The 16,167-nt window shown below is 31.2% G+C and overlaps 2 protein-coding genes across 2 annotated transcripts; one reads left to right on the plus strand and one right to left on the minus strand.

Annotated features, from left to right (window-relative positions):
- The first annotated feature begins 3,394 nt into the window (after positions 1 to 3,394).
- On the plus strand, positions 3,395 to 5,114 carry LOC110673665 (pentatricopeptide repeat-containing protein At3g28660). Its single transcript, XM_021836799.2, has one exon. It carries the CDS (start codon positions 3,413 to 3,415, stop codon positions 4,931 to 4,933), a length of 1,521 nt encoding a protein of 506 aa, XP_021692491.2. The 5' UTR covers positions 3,395 to 3,412; the 3' UTR covers positions 4,934 to 5,114.
- Positions 5,115 to 5,228: 114 nt separating this feature from the next.
- LOC110673697 (uncharacterized) lies at positions 5,229 to 6,708 on the minus strand. The gene is made up of 3 exons (XM_021836857.2): positions 6,052 to 6,708; positions 5,663 to 5,948; positions 5,229 to 5,555 (listed from the first exon to the last, which is right to left on the minus strand). Exons 1-3 carry the CDS (start codon positions 6,658 to 6,660, stop codon positions 5,512 to 5,514), a joined length of 939 nt encoding a protein of 312 aa, XP_021692549.1. The 5' UTR covers positions 6,661 to 6,708; the 3' UTR covers positions 5,229 to 5,511.
- Between the last annotated feature and the right edge of the window lie 9,459 nt (positions 6,709 to 16,167).

A 16,167-nucleotide genomic window follows, 5' to 3' on the forward strand; every position in this document is an offset into this window, starting at 1 on the left:
AAAAAGATGATGAAGAAAATATATTAAAAAGGAAAAGATGATGAATAAAATAGATGATTATGAAAAATATGATAAAGAAAATGAGAAAAAAAAAGAAAGAGAAAAAAAAAGTAGCAGGAAAAAAAAGAAGTAATTGTTCGTATAATCGAATTAGCAATCGACTTTAGCAACCTATCATTAGTTGTTAATTTCTTTCAAAAATTAGGTGATAATTTTTGAGGGAAAAATTTTACAACCGATTGCAAATCAGCTATAAAATCGGTTGTTAGTAATAAATTTCAATCGATTGCAAAAATTAATTGTTGTTAGTAATCGATTCGTAAATTGGTTGTAAATAAAAAAAAATAGACAAAAATTTTTGGAGAGAAAAATATCGGTTGCTAATAGTAACTAATTTTAATTGGTTGCAAAATCAGTAATTATTAGTAATCAATTAGCAAATCGATTACAAATTAAAAAAAGACAATAAAAAATTGAGTAGAAATTTTTTGGGGGCAAAAATCGATTGCTAATAACAACTAATTTATAAAATCGTTGCAAATCGAAAAAAATAAAACAAAAATTGAGCAGAAATTTTGGAGGAGGGGGGAGAAATTTAATAACAGATTTTCAATTTGTTACAAAAATTGATTGTTATTAGTAACCAACAAGAAATTAGTTACAAATAATAATCAATTTTAGCAACTGATTGTAAATCGGTCACTATTAGCAATCGATTTTTATAACCAATTATAAATCGATTGTTAACTTTGGAGTCAATTAAAATAATTATTTAATTTATTAACTAATTCCCTAAAGTAATTGCTATTAGCAGCCGATTTTAAAATCAGTTGTTATTAGTAATAAATTTTAACAGCCGATTAAGAAATTGGTTGCTAATTGTAAATTTAAATTTTTTTTAATGTCGATTAGCAACCGTTTCAGTAACCAATTATAAATTGATTACTAATAATAACTGATTTAGTAACTTTTTAAAAATTAACTATTTTATTAAAAAAAATTGATATCATAAATTTATTACAAAATTAATTCTCAATAGCAATCAATTTCAATTGGTTAAAAAAATGATTTCAAAATTTTTTTTTTTTTTTGGTGAAAATGCTCTTAAGATATCTCTTTTCTTAATTGCAAGCTATCATTAGGTGCATTAACTTCCATCTTTTATATAAATTTTCATTTTTTAGCTGGAGATTAGAAAGGTGAGATTCAAAACTGAATCTGTGTGTGTTCATTTGCATATATATGTGTCTGTTCATTTACAAGTTTTCTAATACCATAATTGGCTTTCAGGTGTCAGAAGGTTACTTAATTTAGTATGAAATGCAAATAAAATATATGTAAATGCTTAATTAACTAATTAGTGCCACCCATGATAATAAGAAAATTAATTAAGCAGTGTCCTGCCAATAAATAATAAAGAACATAAAGGAAATTCAGAAGATTCACAATTAATTACAATTAGTAGATGTCAATGATTTCAATTACAAGCTAGTTAATATATTAAACACTATTTCATTCAAAAAGAAAATATATAAACACTATTAGGACTAATGTAATTAAATTTATGGATCTAATAATATGAATAATCTATATCTATATCATATGTAAGTGTGAAAAGAAAAACATTGGCTTTATCAACAATATCCTTCATTTTTTAAATTAATTATAATTATATTTTTATTATTTAAATTAATTTTAATATTTGTATAAATTTAAAATTCTTAGTCCTACTTATATTTAATTTTCTTTAAGTATAAAATTTTATAAGAAGTAATTAATTAAAATAAAAAATTAATAAATAAAAAATAAAAAATATAATTAATCTATAATGTTTATATATAATTCTATATAAATATATGAAGGGAGAGGGAGACATTGAGTTTGCCAAAAATATTATTCATTTTTAAATTAATTATAATTATATTTTTATTATTTAAATTAATTTTAAAATTTACATGAATTTAAAATTATTAATTTTAGAGTTCATATAAATTTAAAATTATTAATTTTAGAGTTCATATAAATTTAAAATTCTTAATTCTATTTAACTTCAATTAAATATAAAATTTTATAATAAGAAATTAATTAAAATAAGAAACTAATAAGTAAAAAAAAATATTATTAATCCATAATCTATACTAAATTAGTAGCGAAAATCCATCGCTAATTACCTTTTAACGACAATATATTTACCGCTAATACTTTATTAAAGATAAAATATTTGTATAAAGTTGTTACTAATACTTTTTAGTGGCGTTTTATTCGTCAATAATACTTTCAATAGATAAACAATTCAATATAAATTTATCACTAATAATTTTTAGGAACAAATTATTCACTATTAATACTTTAGAAATGAAATATTCGTCGCTAATAATTTTCACGACAGTTTATCAATTGCTAAATCTATAAATAATTTCAATTAACTAATATTACTATAATTGATATAAATTAGAATTTTAATAGAAATTGTACTCATACTAAAAGTCTTATTATAATTCTATAAACTTAATTCCATAACTATTATTAATTCATTAAAAAATATGTGGTTTATTACAATTAAATTAATAAACAATATTGAATATCTAATCTTACTTACATTAATTTATTTTTTTAATTATTTTAAATATTTATAAACTTATAATATCAAATTATAAAATTATTCTTAAAAAATTATTTAATTAATATTATTATAAAATTATTATTAAAAACTAACTATTTAATAAAATAAAAATTTTATATTTATATCATAAATATAAAATTCTAATCCTATGACAAATATTTCATTTGTTATAAAGTTGTAGCTTTTATTTTTAATATCAATTAATAATAGATTGTTTTCATATTTATACACTCCATTTTCGTATAATATATTTTTGTGTATTTTTTTTTCTCTAATGGATATTAAAATTAAAAAAAAAATCCTGAACTACATAAATAATAGGGTCAAAGATGATTTTTAATTTAAAAAATATAGAAATTAAATGTGTAAAAAATTTTAAAAAACATTTAATTAATAATAAATATAGTAATGGTAAAAAATGATAATAAATGAATAAATTTAATTAGTTATTAAAAATAAATATATTAAAATAACATTATATCATATATGAAAAATTGAAAGAAAATTATATAAAAGTAAATTAAATCACATGTATCGCATATAAAAATTTAATAATATTAAATATATTAAGATAGTATGAGAGAATAATATATTGTAATTAATTTAAAAAATATTTGATCTTATATAGATTACCTTTAAAATATCTTAAGTATATGAAAAAAATTCAATTGCTAGCTTCAAACTCTATTGAGAATCTTCTTTAAAGAGAAAAAACTCTATTTAAAATCTTCAGTGTCCAAACACAACAGTTCTTCTAGTTTTAACCCATGAACCATCTTGGGAACTCCAATGACCCAAATCTTAGCGGGCACCACCAAACTTAGCATCCATTCATGGAGGCTATGGCTGTCCCTCGCGGAACGATGTGCGACCATGCGCCAACTCAGGGCCCTCCAAGCTACTTTTACCGTCCATGGCTTCCACAGAAACAATTATGCTATAAGCAAACTCATTGCCTTCTGCGCCCTCTCTCCGCATGGCAATCTCTCTTATGCTTCACTTTTATTTAACCAAATTGAGATGCCCAATTCATTTATTTATAACACTCTAATTAGAGCTTATTCTCGTTGCTCACAGCCTCATTTGGCTCTACATTATTTTGATATCATGTTGAGAGATGAGAATGTGACGCCTCAAAACCATACATTTCACTTTGTTCTCTTCGCATGTGCAAATGCGGGTTGGATCCTTTTGGGTAGGCAAATGCACTGTTGGGTATGTAAAAATGGAATGATATTAGCAGACGGCCATATTCAAACTGCGGTTGTTAGGTTGTATGCTGGGTGTAAAGTCATGGATGATGCGCACAAGACGTTTGATGAAATTCCTTATCCAGATGTCGTTCAATGGAATGTGCTTATGAATGGGTATGCTCGTTGCAATTTGGCGAGTGAAGCTTTGAGGGTGTTTCGGTATATGTTTGTTATAGGGGTCGAGCCAGATGAGTTTTGTGTTACTACCGCATTGATGGCTTGTGCTCAATCCGGGGCTCTTGGTCAAGGGAAATGGATTCATGAATATATCAAGAAGAAATCATTAGATTTTGACGTATTTGTTGGGACAGCACTTGTTGATATGTATGCAAAATGTGGATGCTTATATTTGGCGGTGGAAGTCTTGGAGGGGATGCCTAAAAGGAATGCATTCTCATGGGCGGCCATGATTGGGGGGTTTGCAATGCATGGGTACGCGAGTGAAGCAATTCGTTGCTTGGAGAGAATGCAGGTGGAAGACGGGCTTAAGCCTGATGGTGTTGTTCTCCTAGGGGTTTTAACGGCTTGTACTCATGCAGGGTTGCAAGAGGAAGGCTTACTTCTTTTGGACAACATGAAAGCTAGATTTGGGATCCTACCTAGACATGAGCACTATAGTTGCGTAGTGGACTTGTTATGCAGGGCAGGTCGATGGGATGATGCACTTGCTCTTATAAGGAGAATGCCCATGAAGCCACTTGCGTCAGTTTGGGGGGCTGTACTGAGTAGTTGCCGAACCCACAAGAATGTGGAGCTTGCAGAACTTGCAGTTAAGGAACTTGTACAGCTTGATAATGGTGATATAGCGGAAGAAGCAGCAGCTTTTGTTCAATTGACTAACATTTATTTGAGTGCAGAGAAAGGTGAAGAAGCATGTAAGATACGTAGGATGTTTGGTGAAAGAGGGATGAACAAACCACCGGGATGTAGTATGATAGAAGTGGATGGAATTTCAAATGAGTTCGTTTCTGGAGATGTGTCACATAAGGATCTGCCTCAAATGCTTGCAATACTGGAGCTATTATTGCCATACTTAACCACAAAGCCATATCATTAGCTTTAGCTTTTCCACCAGCTCTTTTAAAAATTTCCCATGTATACCTCAAATTACTTGCTTCAACTTTTGGGATAAATCACATACAAGAAAAAGAAATCAATTGAATTCCTACACACAATCATACAACTTTTGACCTGATTTGTATTTTTTTTTTAAATGTTAAAAAGAGTTGAATTCCTTCGCTTATTATCTCTCCAAACCTAAGAATTGACCAAAAAAAAAAAAATATTAATTGAATTGAATTTTTGCAAATTTCTAATTTCTAAGCAAGCTGTTTATCTTTTATAGAAAAAGAAAGCACAACAATTTATTAAGAAAAGAATGATATTTTATGACAAGCTGCTGCAATACTGGAAAATTTTTCTGCTATTAATTTGTTGGATAAACCACTTGAAAAGAAAAATAGAAAGGGGTTATCTCATATCCTTTGTTCACAAAGGAGAACCCTTCATTGACATTTCAAAAGCTGAACGACAGCATGTTCTGGTTTACAATCCAATGGAAAGAATGAGCATACTCGAAGCTTAATTTAAGCATTATCCCCACATAATGATTAGAAATGGACGTTGCAGATCCAATTATTCTGCAGTTGGACTACCCAGTTGGCCAATATTTGATGCCGCTGGATTCATAAAATTATCAGTCCATGAAATTAGAGATCAAAACTAGCTACAGAATTAATTACTAAAACAAATAAATAAAGTTGCATTAAGAAAGGAAAAATCTAACCTTTCCCTGATGAGGGAAGCACAACAACATGCATCTCTGCATTGTTTGGAGGAAGATGTAACCGAAGAGGGTAAAGCTTCCCATTCAATGGATTTCGAGAACACACCAGGACATCATCTATCCTTGTCTCTTCCTCCAACTTTTGCTTCAATTCTTCCACCACACTTCCCTTGAAAGTAAAGGAAAGCTCTATATTTTCATCAACATCACCATTTTCGTTAGCCACGCAGTAATGGATGAGCCTGCCCTCGTTTTTTATCGGTACACCCATAAATGAATCATTAGACTGCAAACAGAAAAAATCCCAAATCCCACCTTATCATATCTCTCGTTACAATAGTGGTATTCAATAATAAAACAAAATATGCAAAACGTTAATGGAAAAAGACCTCTATTCTAGAAAATGTGGGGGCTGCAAACAACATTGCAGTGGGAGAACCAGGCTCAGAATAAGGTGCATTGGGATGAGGTATCTCACAATGCAGCGGTTCTGGTCGATTGGTGGTGGATTGTGGTGGTGGTGGTGGTGGTTCAGGTGAAGGATCTCGTCTCCTCATCTCTACAATATCAATATCCCATAAAATCCAATCTTGGGTTGAACTTCTATAAGGAACATCATGAGTGATTTGATTCCTCCAAGGTGGTAGGCCTGCATTTGCACGTAAATATTGTCCGTAACGAGTCTTGAGCTTGACTTGGACTCCTTCTCTGATGGGCTCCCATTCCACAGAAGAATCCAATCTTCTTGGCAAGCTTTGCAGCACTTTCTTCCCTGTCATCCCTAATAGGAATGGCATGTTGGAGGCTGTTAGGTACTTCCCATAACAACTTTTCAAACGTATACCATAGGCCTTTTCCAGGATCTCCACCGTCCATCTAGCATTCATGACTGCACCATTTCGATCTTGGCTCACACTTTCTTCATCATCATCTGCCAATAGGAACTTGTCATGGTGGCTTCGAAGTCGAATCACTTTGGCTTTCCGGAAAAGTTCCATAGCATAATAACTCCGGATCGATATGAATACAAATTAATAAACCATCAAGAAAAATTTTCCAAGTTATGGTGTTTGGGGGGCAAGAAAAATATATATGGAAACTTAAGATCAATGATATAAAAATTAATGGAGCTGGTGGCATTCTATTCCAAGGCAACTAATGCACCCTTTCTCTCTATTTTCTTTCCTTGTAACCAGCTGGCAAGAAATGTGGAAAACTTATTAGCTAAAAGAAAATTAATGGTACTCATGGGGGGCTGGCTTCTCCTAAACTTGGAGTTATGCCCTTTGATAGGATTAGATTACATATATGCTTAATTTAGTGAAATAAATCTATAAAAAATTTGTTATTATATGCTTAACTTAGTGAAATAAATCTATAAAAAATTTTGTTAATCTATCTATAATCATATGTAATGCCTCAATTTAAGCAACTAATGTTTACCTCTTTGATAGGACTAGATATGCTTAATTTAGCACATAAATCTACTCAAAATTTGTTTATCTATAAACATGAGAAATCCCTCAAAAACTATTGTTTTTACTGTTTTGTATTGCACACAGAGATTTTCTTTCTTTTTTTTTTTTTTTTTTTTACATGGAAACTTAGCATATAAAGAAAAAGTTAGGGTTTTGTGTTGAAGTTTGACAAATGATTTGCATCCGCACGCATAATCTTTAAAAGTTAGCCAATTGGCAAATGAATTTGCTCCCCATTTCCAGCAAGGAACGATGGATTGATGGAAAATTTTTGTCTAGATATACAAAAATAGAAAAGATTTATTTATTTAATAGATAAATTTTATTATATATTTTATATTTTAGAATATTTTAGATCATAATAAAAAATATTTCTGTAAAAAAAGTTTTTTTTTTAATATGAGTTGGAAAATTCTATGAGGAAAACATTTTCTTTTTCTTTATTGGGTTATACAAAACGCAAGGCCTTTAATCAACTGAGGAACTTCCCATCGAAGTAGGGAGCCTCTTAGTTTGTTTTTCATTTTTAATTATTTATACATATTTCTATTCCTGTTACTATTTACATTTTCATCTATAAAGATAAATATAATTAATTAATTAATTATGATTAAAAAAATATTAATTATTATTTTCCACTTGGAGCTTTAATTTTTTGTTATTAGTCTCTATTGATGGTTCATAATAATTAATGAATATAAATGGTTCTCCTACTAGTTTCATTTTATTTTAATTGGACTCACTTTCAGTGTTCTGAGAATTTTTTTTTCTCATTTCATTTTTTCATAATCCGATTCATAGAGATGATTTCAACTGCACTAAACGGCTATTTGATTCAACCATTGAATATAAATAATAGTTGATAAATATTTAAATAAAAAATTATTTATTCAGTAAATCTTTCAAAAAGAGAACTTAACAAATAACTGAGAAGACATATATTAATTACCTTTTCTATCAGCTCTATTATAGAGCTGTTCATAAATTATTGTGTATTTTCTTGTATTATTTAACAAAAATGCTCGTTATATTTTGAATTATCAGGGCACCCATTTGCACATTCTCTCTCATTTATTGGCTTTTATGTCCACCAAAGATGGGTCTGACAAATTTTATATCACTCCAATTTTATTTTTTTCTGTAGCCTTTAAGGATTGGATTAATGATCTTTACCTGTTGGCTGTTGCTCATTTCTTTGGTTATTGAATTTACATATGCATATATTTTTTAAGTTTTATTATATTTATAACTTTAACTGTTGCATCTGATTGATAGAGACTTAAATTCATTTAAATATTATATTATTTTATAATTATATTTTGTAAAATTATTTAATTTTATTTATATGTTTTAATAATAAATCTTAAAAAATATATTTTAATAATAATTATATATTTATTTCAATAATAAAATAAATTATAAAATATATATTATTATTAATTATGATGTCAACTACAATATTTAAATATAATTTTACTAAACACTTAAGTTTTATTTGATTATATTTATTTATGTTATTTCTAAAAAGATAAAAAACTGTTTATTGATTTAGTTTCTAAATTTTAGAAAATGAATTACTAGTTATCTTTTTTCTCATAGGCTATTTATAAAATAATAATAATAATAATAATAATAACAACAACAAATAAAAGATTTCCATAGTACATTAATTTTTTGTGGCAAAAAAATATTAAATCACTCTACATAAAATCATAAATTACCTATAGTTATGGTCATCAAAATCAAAATCAAACAGCAATATATTTTAATGTTAATAATTATATCGATTAATCTCATAATTTCTTTGAAGAGTTTTTCTATCACATAAATATAAAATTTTCAAATTAAAAAATTGAAAAATAAAGTCTTGAGAAAAAAAATAAAAAAATAAGAAAATGCAATAAAAAAATAAATTTATAAAATAGGAAAAAACAACAACAATTCCACCCAACAAGGTTCACAATTTTTTTCTCTTTTAAATAAAACATAAAACAAAAAAAAAAGTTCCTGAGTGCAGTCTTAATTATTAATTAATAGCAACGATTATCAGCTGATAGTTATTAATTATATTCAACAATTAAATTAAATAACCTCTAAGCAAAAATTTATTATTTTTGTGAAATAAATTTAAAGTTAAGATTGCTCTAATATTCAACCATATATATTTACATACTCTTTTTCATTAATCCTAAAATAGATTAATTCATTGCTTATGTTACGGTATCACAGATGGATTATTTTTTAGTAAATTTTCCTTATTTAGAAAAATATCTCATAATCTACCATTTGATTGCTTAAGACGTAAGAACAATATTGTTTGCTTTTATCATTTTATTTTATAATCTTAACACTTTAATTAGCATATTATAATTTTATTAAAATATTTTTTTTATTAATAATGTAGACACTATATTTTGGCTGACCTCCGAAGTCCCTGGGAAACTTAAGTCAAGGTGGACTGGTCCATATAGAGTTTCTAAGGTTTTCCCTTATGGAGCAATTGAAATTTGGAGTGAAAAATCTGGGAATTTTAAGGTCAATGGGCATAGATTGAAGCATTACATAACTGGAGACCCAATAAAGGGAGCAAGCTGTTACAAGCTCTCCAATCCCTCACCTCTTTTCAGTGAAATTCATGAAGAGTCTAGCTAAGGACTATAAATTAGCCCTCTTGGGAGGCATCCCAAGTCCTTTTATTTTTATTTTGCTGATTTACTTTCATTTTCATTGCTTTTGTTTTTATCTTGAATCTCCCCAAATTCAATTTTTGACATTGTTGAATCTTGTCCCTTGTAGATGTATTTCAATGAAGAAAGGCTGGTGAACTACTGGGGAGTGATTCTTAACTTGAAAATTTTGTCCTTCAAACTCTCCCAAGAACTGATTGGTTTTTGCTGCATAACCTGTGTAGGAGCTGCTATCTGGTTTATGCAGAGGAAAAAAAATTCTGCAGCAAAGAGGGTGTCTGCAGCAGATAGCTCATGTTTTTGGTAAGGTTGGGTGTGTAACTTTTAAGTATATGTGCTTTTAATGTTAATATGGTGATAAGTTGGTCATCTTTGTAGTTTTGAGATTATTTGGGTTATGGAATTCAAGGTGGACAATATTGCATTCTCTTGGCATAACTTGGAGAGTTCATTTCATCATTTGTAGATAAATGCAACTTTATGCAGATTTTATTGAGTTTTAATGTGCTAAATGTTGATTTGCAGAATTTGAGTAAAAATGGCATGGTTCTCAAAGGTCTTTTATGTAGGATCTACTTCTACATGCTTGTGTGATGCATTTCTGATGAACTTTGTATATATTGATGTGTTTTTGATGTAGCCCAACCGCAAGTGCACGGGTCGTACAAGTAATATAGTAAAGATATCGTTCCCACGAGGAGTTATGTTAATGATTGAATTTTTGATATAAAAAGTTGACTAAATTGAACTAATTTCAAAATTAAAACAATAGATTGAATGGGTATTGGAGTATGAAATCTATATGTGCAAAATGAATAATCTATCTAACAATGTATTAACTAAACTAAAATTTCATCAAATTGAAATAAGCAAGTTCAAATATGGCAATATTCAAAATGGCAAGTAATTAAATTCGATTAGAAATTAACAATGGTAAAAAAGCGATTCCGGAGTTCGGGATTTCATATCCGAGCTATTTTGGGATTTTAAATTGGTTATCCAATCTAATGAAACTAATGGGTTTTAAGGAGATTAATTCTTAAATCCTTTGAATTCCCTTTCGAGTGAGACTAAGAGTGTCTTAATCAATCTAATCCTACTTTCGTGGACTTAGAGTTAATTAAGACCCATTAAGTTCTTTAATTAATCTGTGAATCCTCTTAATCCTTAGCCTATTTCTAGGTCTAAGTTAATTAAGTCCAATTTCTTGATTATCTATCACAAGGCCTTCTCCTTTCGGTGCTTCAACCATGGATTAAGAACATTACTTAATGGGATCCTACACTAAGCATGTCATTAAGCACATAAGAAATGAATAAAACTCATTAAGACCACAAAATATGGATTACCCAATCAAAATCCACAAAATATCTCAAATATTACAACCCTTACTCCAGAATCAAAAGTAAACTACTCACTATCCATAATGTTTACAAGAAAATCTGAGTTTATATGAAAATAAGCTTTAATCTAAGCTAAGAAACAAGAAATTAAACAATAGAAATGTAGGAAAAATGTAAGGAAGGAAAGAAATCTGCAAATCTTGGTTGAAAATGGTGTGGAAGGTGAAAGTGACTCTTCAAATTCTGCCTCTCCTCTCCTTTCCTTTTCTGCTCCTTCTCTCCCTCCCCTAAAATGGGATAAGGGTCCTTTTTATAGCATTTTCTGACATGGAGCCCTAAAATAGTGTGTTCTAGGAGGAATTTTCTGAGGGAATCTTCTGCCAGCTCATTAATGAAACCTTTATGGGACTGCATAAGTTATGCAGTCCCTTATGCGCTTCAGTGGTTACGTTCACTTATGCGAAACTGCATGACTTGGTGCATAGGTTATGCACAATTCTGTGAGAGTGCATAAGGGAGGCGTGAATGTGCATAAGCTATGCAGTCTCCTTATGCACATTTCGGTTGGTTCTGGAACAGTGATTTTTCTTCTTATGCAGATCTGCATAGCTTATGCGGCAAGTTATGCACAATTTGGTCAATGCATATTTCAGCTTGAAAACTTATTTTTGACATCTTTGGCTGTAGAAGTCACTCCTCAATGGCAAAATTTCTCTTCAGTCCTTCAAAAACACCATTTTTCCTACAAAACAAAGTAAAAATTACAAATTAATCCAAAATTGACAATTATGAAAAACTAACTAAATAACTAATGAAATTAGCTAAAAGTGACTAATAATCAAATAAAATGGCTATGAAATTAAACCTAAATGATTATGCAAAATGTATGCATCAAATACCCCCAAACTCAAGCTTTTGCTTGTCCTCAAGCAAACTTTAAAATGTAATGCAAAATTTTTAGGGGTGCCTTATCCAAAGAGCTATGAAAATTACCTATTAAAGTAACTAAACACACCTTTAGCCATACCAACAATCCATATACCCATCCTTCAAAATGCAAAGAATCTAATGCTTATCCAAGCTTTCACCGCTTAGCCATCAAGTCAATTATCATTCAAAATCCCCAAACCAACCAATCAAAAGAGAGAGAGTCATGCTCAAAAGGAATTCTAGAACAATCAATAGTCAAAGTGTCTCTATATAGAATGATGGAATTAAATGAATGAATGGATAATTTTCCAATCCCATAGGCAAATTCCCTACTCCTATCTCCACTAATGTAGCAAATACTATCAAGAGATCAAAGGTCTTTTTAGGGATGTAATGGGGCCATGGGGTTCAAAAATGAGGCTAAGAAGAAAAATGGGTAAAAAGGATTCAAAGCATGAGAATATTTTCAATCTTGACAACATAAGGTACATTTCTTATTTTATTATACTTTTTTTTTTCTTTTTCTCTCTTTATATATATATATATATATATATATATATATATATGTGTGTGTGGAGGAGAGAAATACATAATGAGAATTGTCAAGTGCTAGCATAGTTTACAAAACACATAAAAATGGAGGGACATTTTGATACTTTAAACTTGTATCTTGCATTTTCTTTTTTATGATTGTCCCTAAAATTGCCACCCCCAAACTCATTCCTTTTAATACTTTGGGTGGATTTCTTTCAATTTGAATGACAATAGTGAAAAGCACATATACTAGCACTTTTTACAAGATGACAAGCATTTCTTCTCCCTTTTATTGTATATTTTTTTCTCTTTTTTTTTTTTTTATATATGTGTACCTAATGTTGTAATAATTATTCTCATGAAAAAGGGTTAGAGTGTTTGGTTCATTGGCTAGGTAACAATAAGGATTTCAAGAGAAATTAGGGATAAAAAGGCTCAAAGGGGTTTGCAAGGGTAAATTTTAATTAGGAAAAAGGGCCAAAGGTTTAAAATGAGAAGGTTTTAAATCAAAGAATGCCTAATCATCTCTCTTTTCAAGTACAAGCTGGTATTTCGCCTTAAAAGGTTTAGAAAATTTGTTCTAGGATTGGTGAGACATCATTTGACTACCTTATATCCAATAATTCCCTCTAAGCATTCCAATCTCTAAAGGACTAGTTGGGTGGCTTTTTGGCTAAGAAGATATAGGCAAGGGATAGACACTTCAAAACCTTGCACCTTTTAAGAAACTTTCAATCCACAAACCCAACTAAAAGGTGAGTCAAATCACTCTCATAGGCACATTTTCAATACTCAAGGGATTTAGCAAAAGATTTTAATGCATGATGCATGATTCCTAGAAATGAGTAATGCATTAACTAAATGGAGGAAGTCTATTTGTATGCAATGTGTACAATTTCTAAGTGATGTATAATGTGTGTGTGGATGTATATGTAAAATATTTACAATATATGTAAATGAAATGGGATGAGATGTTCCTATACTCAAAATGTGAAAAATGAAGCAAATGTGAAGAATAAAGCAAGAAATCAAAATGCACCCCCAAACTCAAAATTAGACATTGTCCTCAATGTCTCAAGCAGTATATTACCAAAAACTCTAAGCAAGTAATAATTACCAGGAATTGTGAAAGTTAAGAGCAAAAAGAAAGAGTTACCTGGTATGGAGCAGAGGAGAATTCAAGATATAACGGGATGCATAAGAAGTTGCACAGGTTATGCAGAGTAAAATGCTGTCTAGATCAAGTGCATAAGTAGGGTACATAAGCCGTGCGGTTCTGCATAAGTAGCAATATGGGTTGCATAGGCTATGCAGATGCTTGCATAAGGAATACAACTCATGCGATTGCATAAGTAGCAGAAAGGGTTGCACAGGCTATGCAAAATATTTGCATGAGGAAATTCATAGCCTGTGCAATGTATACAAAAGCTGCTGCATGATGATTAGCAAGGGGAAATGTACAACCAGCAGTAGAAGCATTGAAATATATACAGAGTTAGGGCAAATATGTACAAAAGGGCAATAAGTGCAATGAAAATCAAAGAAAACTAATGTAATAGCTATCCAATGAAACTTCAAGAAAAACAAAATTTAAAACAAACTAATTCAAAACAAACAAACATAATTCAAAACAAACTATAAATGTTTGAACATATTTACAAAGGAAAAGTCCTACAAGTTGGAACAAAAGTAAAACAAAAACTAATCTAGTTCTATTGTTTTGCCCTTATCCAAAGATGTTGCTAAGGGGCTGGTAGCTACTGGTTGCTGTCGAAACGATGGTGCTGGAGGAGGTGATGGAGGTGGAGGTGGCATTCCCAGAAAGATCATGATTTGCTTCACCATCTCCTTCAATTCTTTCTACTTGTCCCTGGTTTCCATGACAAGGTCAAATAGTTGATCATGACGATCCTTGAGTGTATCAAGACCAGTGTCAAGCTTCCTATCCACAAAGTATATATCATCACTAAGCCTTTCAAGATAGGTGAATAAGGATTTAGTGTTGAATGTAGGAGGGGCTGTGGATGAGGAAGGTTCAGCTGTAGGAGGTATGGGCTGAGCAGAGGCTGCTGGGGTGTCCTGTGCAGGCTGAGGGGGTGGGATAGGTTCAGTGGAGTGCTGTGGGGGTGATGGAAAAGGTTGGGCTTCTGGTTGTGCAATGGGCTCAGTTTCTGCTGCAGGTTGTGCAATGTCAGAATGTGGCAAACTGAACCCTGTTTTAGATAGGTGTGCAGCATCAAAATATAAGGTGTCCACAAGTGCTGGTATTTGGTGCTCTTTAGGATTAAAACCAAAATGCTTGGCTATAACTGTTATGAGCCCACCCAAAACAATGTCACCTATGGATTTAGTGGCAATATGCAACACATGCTCACAAAAGAAATAACCAGGAGAAACCTTGACCTTGTGGAAAGCACACCATAACATGAATAATTCAGATTTCCCCACAGCACCAGAACTAGTCCCTCTGCCCAAAATAGTGCTAGTAATCAGTCTATGAATGAACCTAAGTGCAAGGTCAAGTATTTGAGAGGTTTTTGATCTGCCAGCAGAAAAAGTTTGAGGTTGGTTTGTGATGATTCTCCAGAATTGTGCAGCATTCCAAATACCCTTATTTGCTACGTCTACCCCAGTATATAGCACTCTAAATAGCCCATCCATTGCAAAACCAAGAATGCTATGAAATTGATCCAATGATAACTCTCTATTTTGCCCCAAACATCTAAATTTCATAGTTGGCTTAAAATCTACATCATGCAATTTCAGGTTGGTAGAGAATGAGGAAATAAATTCCAATACTAAGGCTGGGTAAACAATTTCTTGCTTGTGCACAAATTCCATCCACCCCATACTATCAAGGTAAGCAACCACATTGTCAAATAAACCAAGTGACTGGAGAGAGTCCACAGAAATATATCTAGTGGGTTGAACCTTTCTTTCCTTAAGTCTCTTAAAGGCTGCCTTTTGAACTGCATCAGGAAGAGGCCAAGGGAGTTTTGAAACCAATGAGACTACTGACATTTGCTTTTTGCTGAAAGAGGGTGATGTGGCTTGTGTGGAGGCTGAGGTTTTGGGGTTTTTGGGTGGTGGTTCTGAAAATGGGGTGGGTGGTTCTTTGCTTTTGGATAGAGGAGGGGCAGAGGACATTGGTCGCACAGATTTCGACCTAACTTTCCGCTTATAGGTGGTTGTGGGAGGTGGTGGGGGTGTCACTTGTGGAGGGGAATCGGGATTGGGAGGTATCGTTGACAATGGCGAGACCTCGAGAGGAGAAGCTGGACGGGAATGAGGAGGCGACTCCATGGTTCTTGATAGTGAAGATGGAAGAGATGAGGGCGGAAATGAGAATGCAGGGAGAAGTTAGGGTTTATCCGATGAAAATGCGAGTGGAGAAAAAGGGTATGCCGGAATTGAGGTCGTGGGGGAAAAAGGGTGAGCAGGGATATCGGGAGGTGGAGGAGGGAAGAGAAAATTGCCGAAAAGAAATTTGATTTGAATCGGGTTTGTGTAGAAACTGCATAAGTGAAAAGTGA

Source organism: Hevea brasiliensis, chromosome 18, assembly GCF_030052815.1.
Source record: "Hevea brasiliensis isolate MT/VB/25A 57/8 chromosome 18, ASM3005281v1, whole genome shotgun sequence".
NCBI classification, from domain to species: Eukaryota; Viridiplantae; Streptophyta; class Magnoliopsida; order Malpighiales; family Euphorbiaceae; genus Hevea; species Hevea brasiliensis.

Coding starts and splice junctions, on each gene's coding strand:
- LOC110673665 (XM_021836799.2), top strand. CDS start 3,413: ATGACCCAAATCTTAGCGGGCACCACCAAACTTAGCATCCATTCATGG.
- LOC110673697 (XM_021836857.2), bottom strand. CDS start 6,660: ATGGAACTTTTCCGGAAAGCCAAAGTGATTCGACTTCGAAGCCACCAT. Junction 5,949..6,051: donor CCACATTTTCTAGAATAGAG/GTCTTTTTCCAT, acceptor TTCTGTTTGCAG/TCTAATGATTCATTTATGGG. Junction 5,556..5,662: donor GCTTCCCTCATCAGGGAAAG/GTTAGATTTTTC, acceptor TTATGAATCCAG/CGGCATCAAATATTGGCCAA.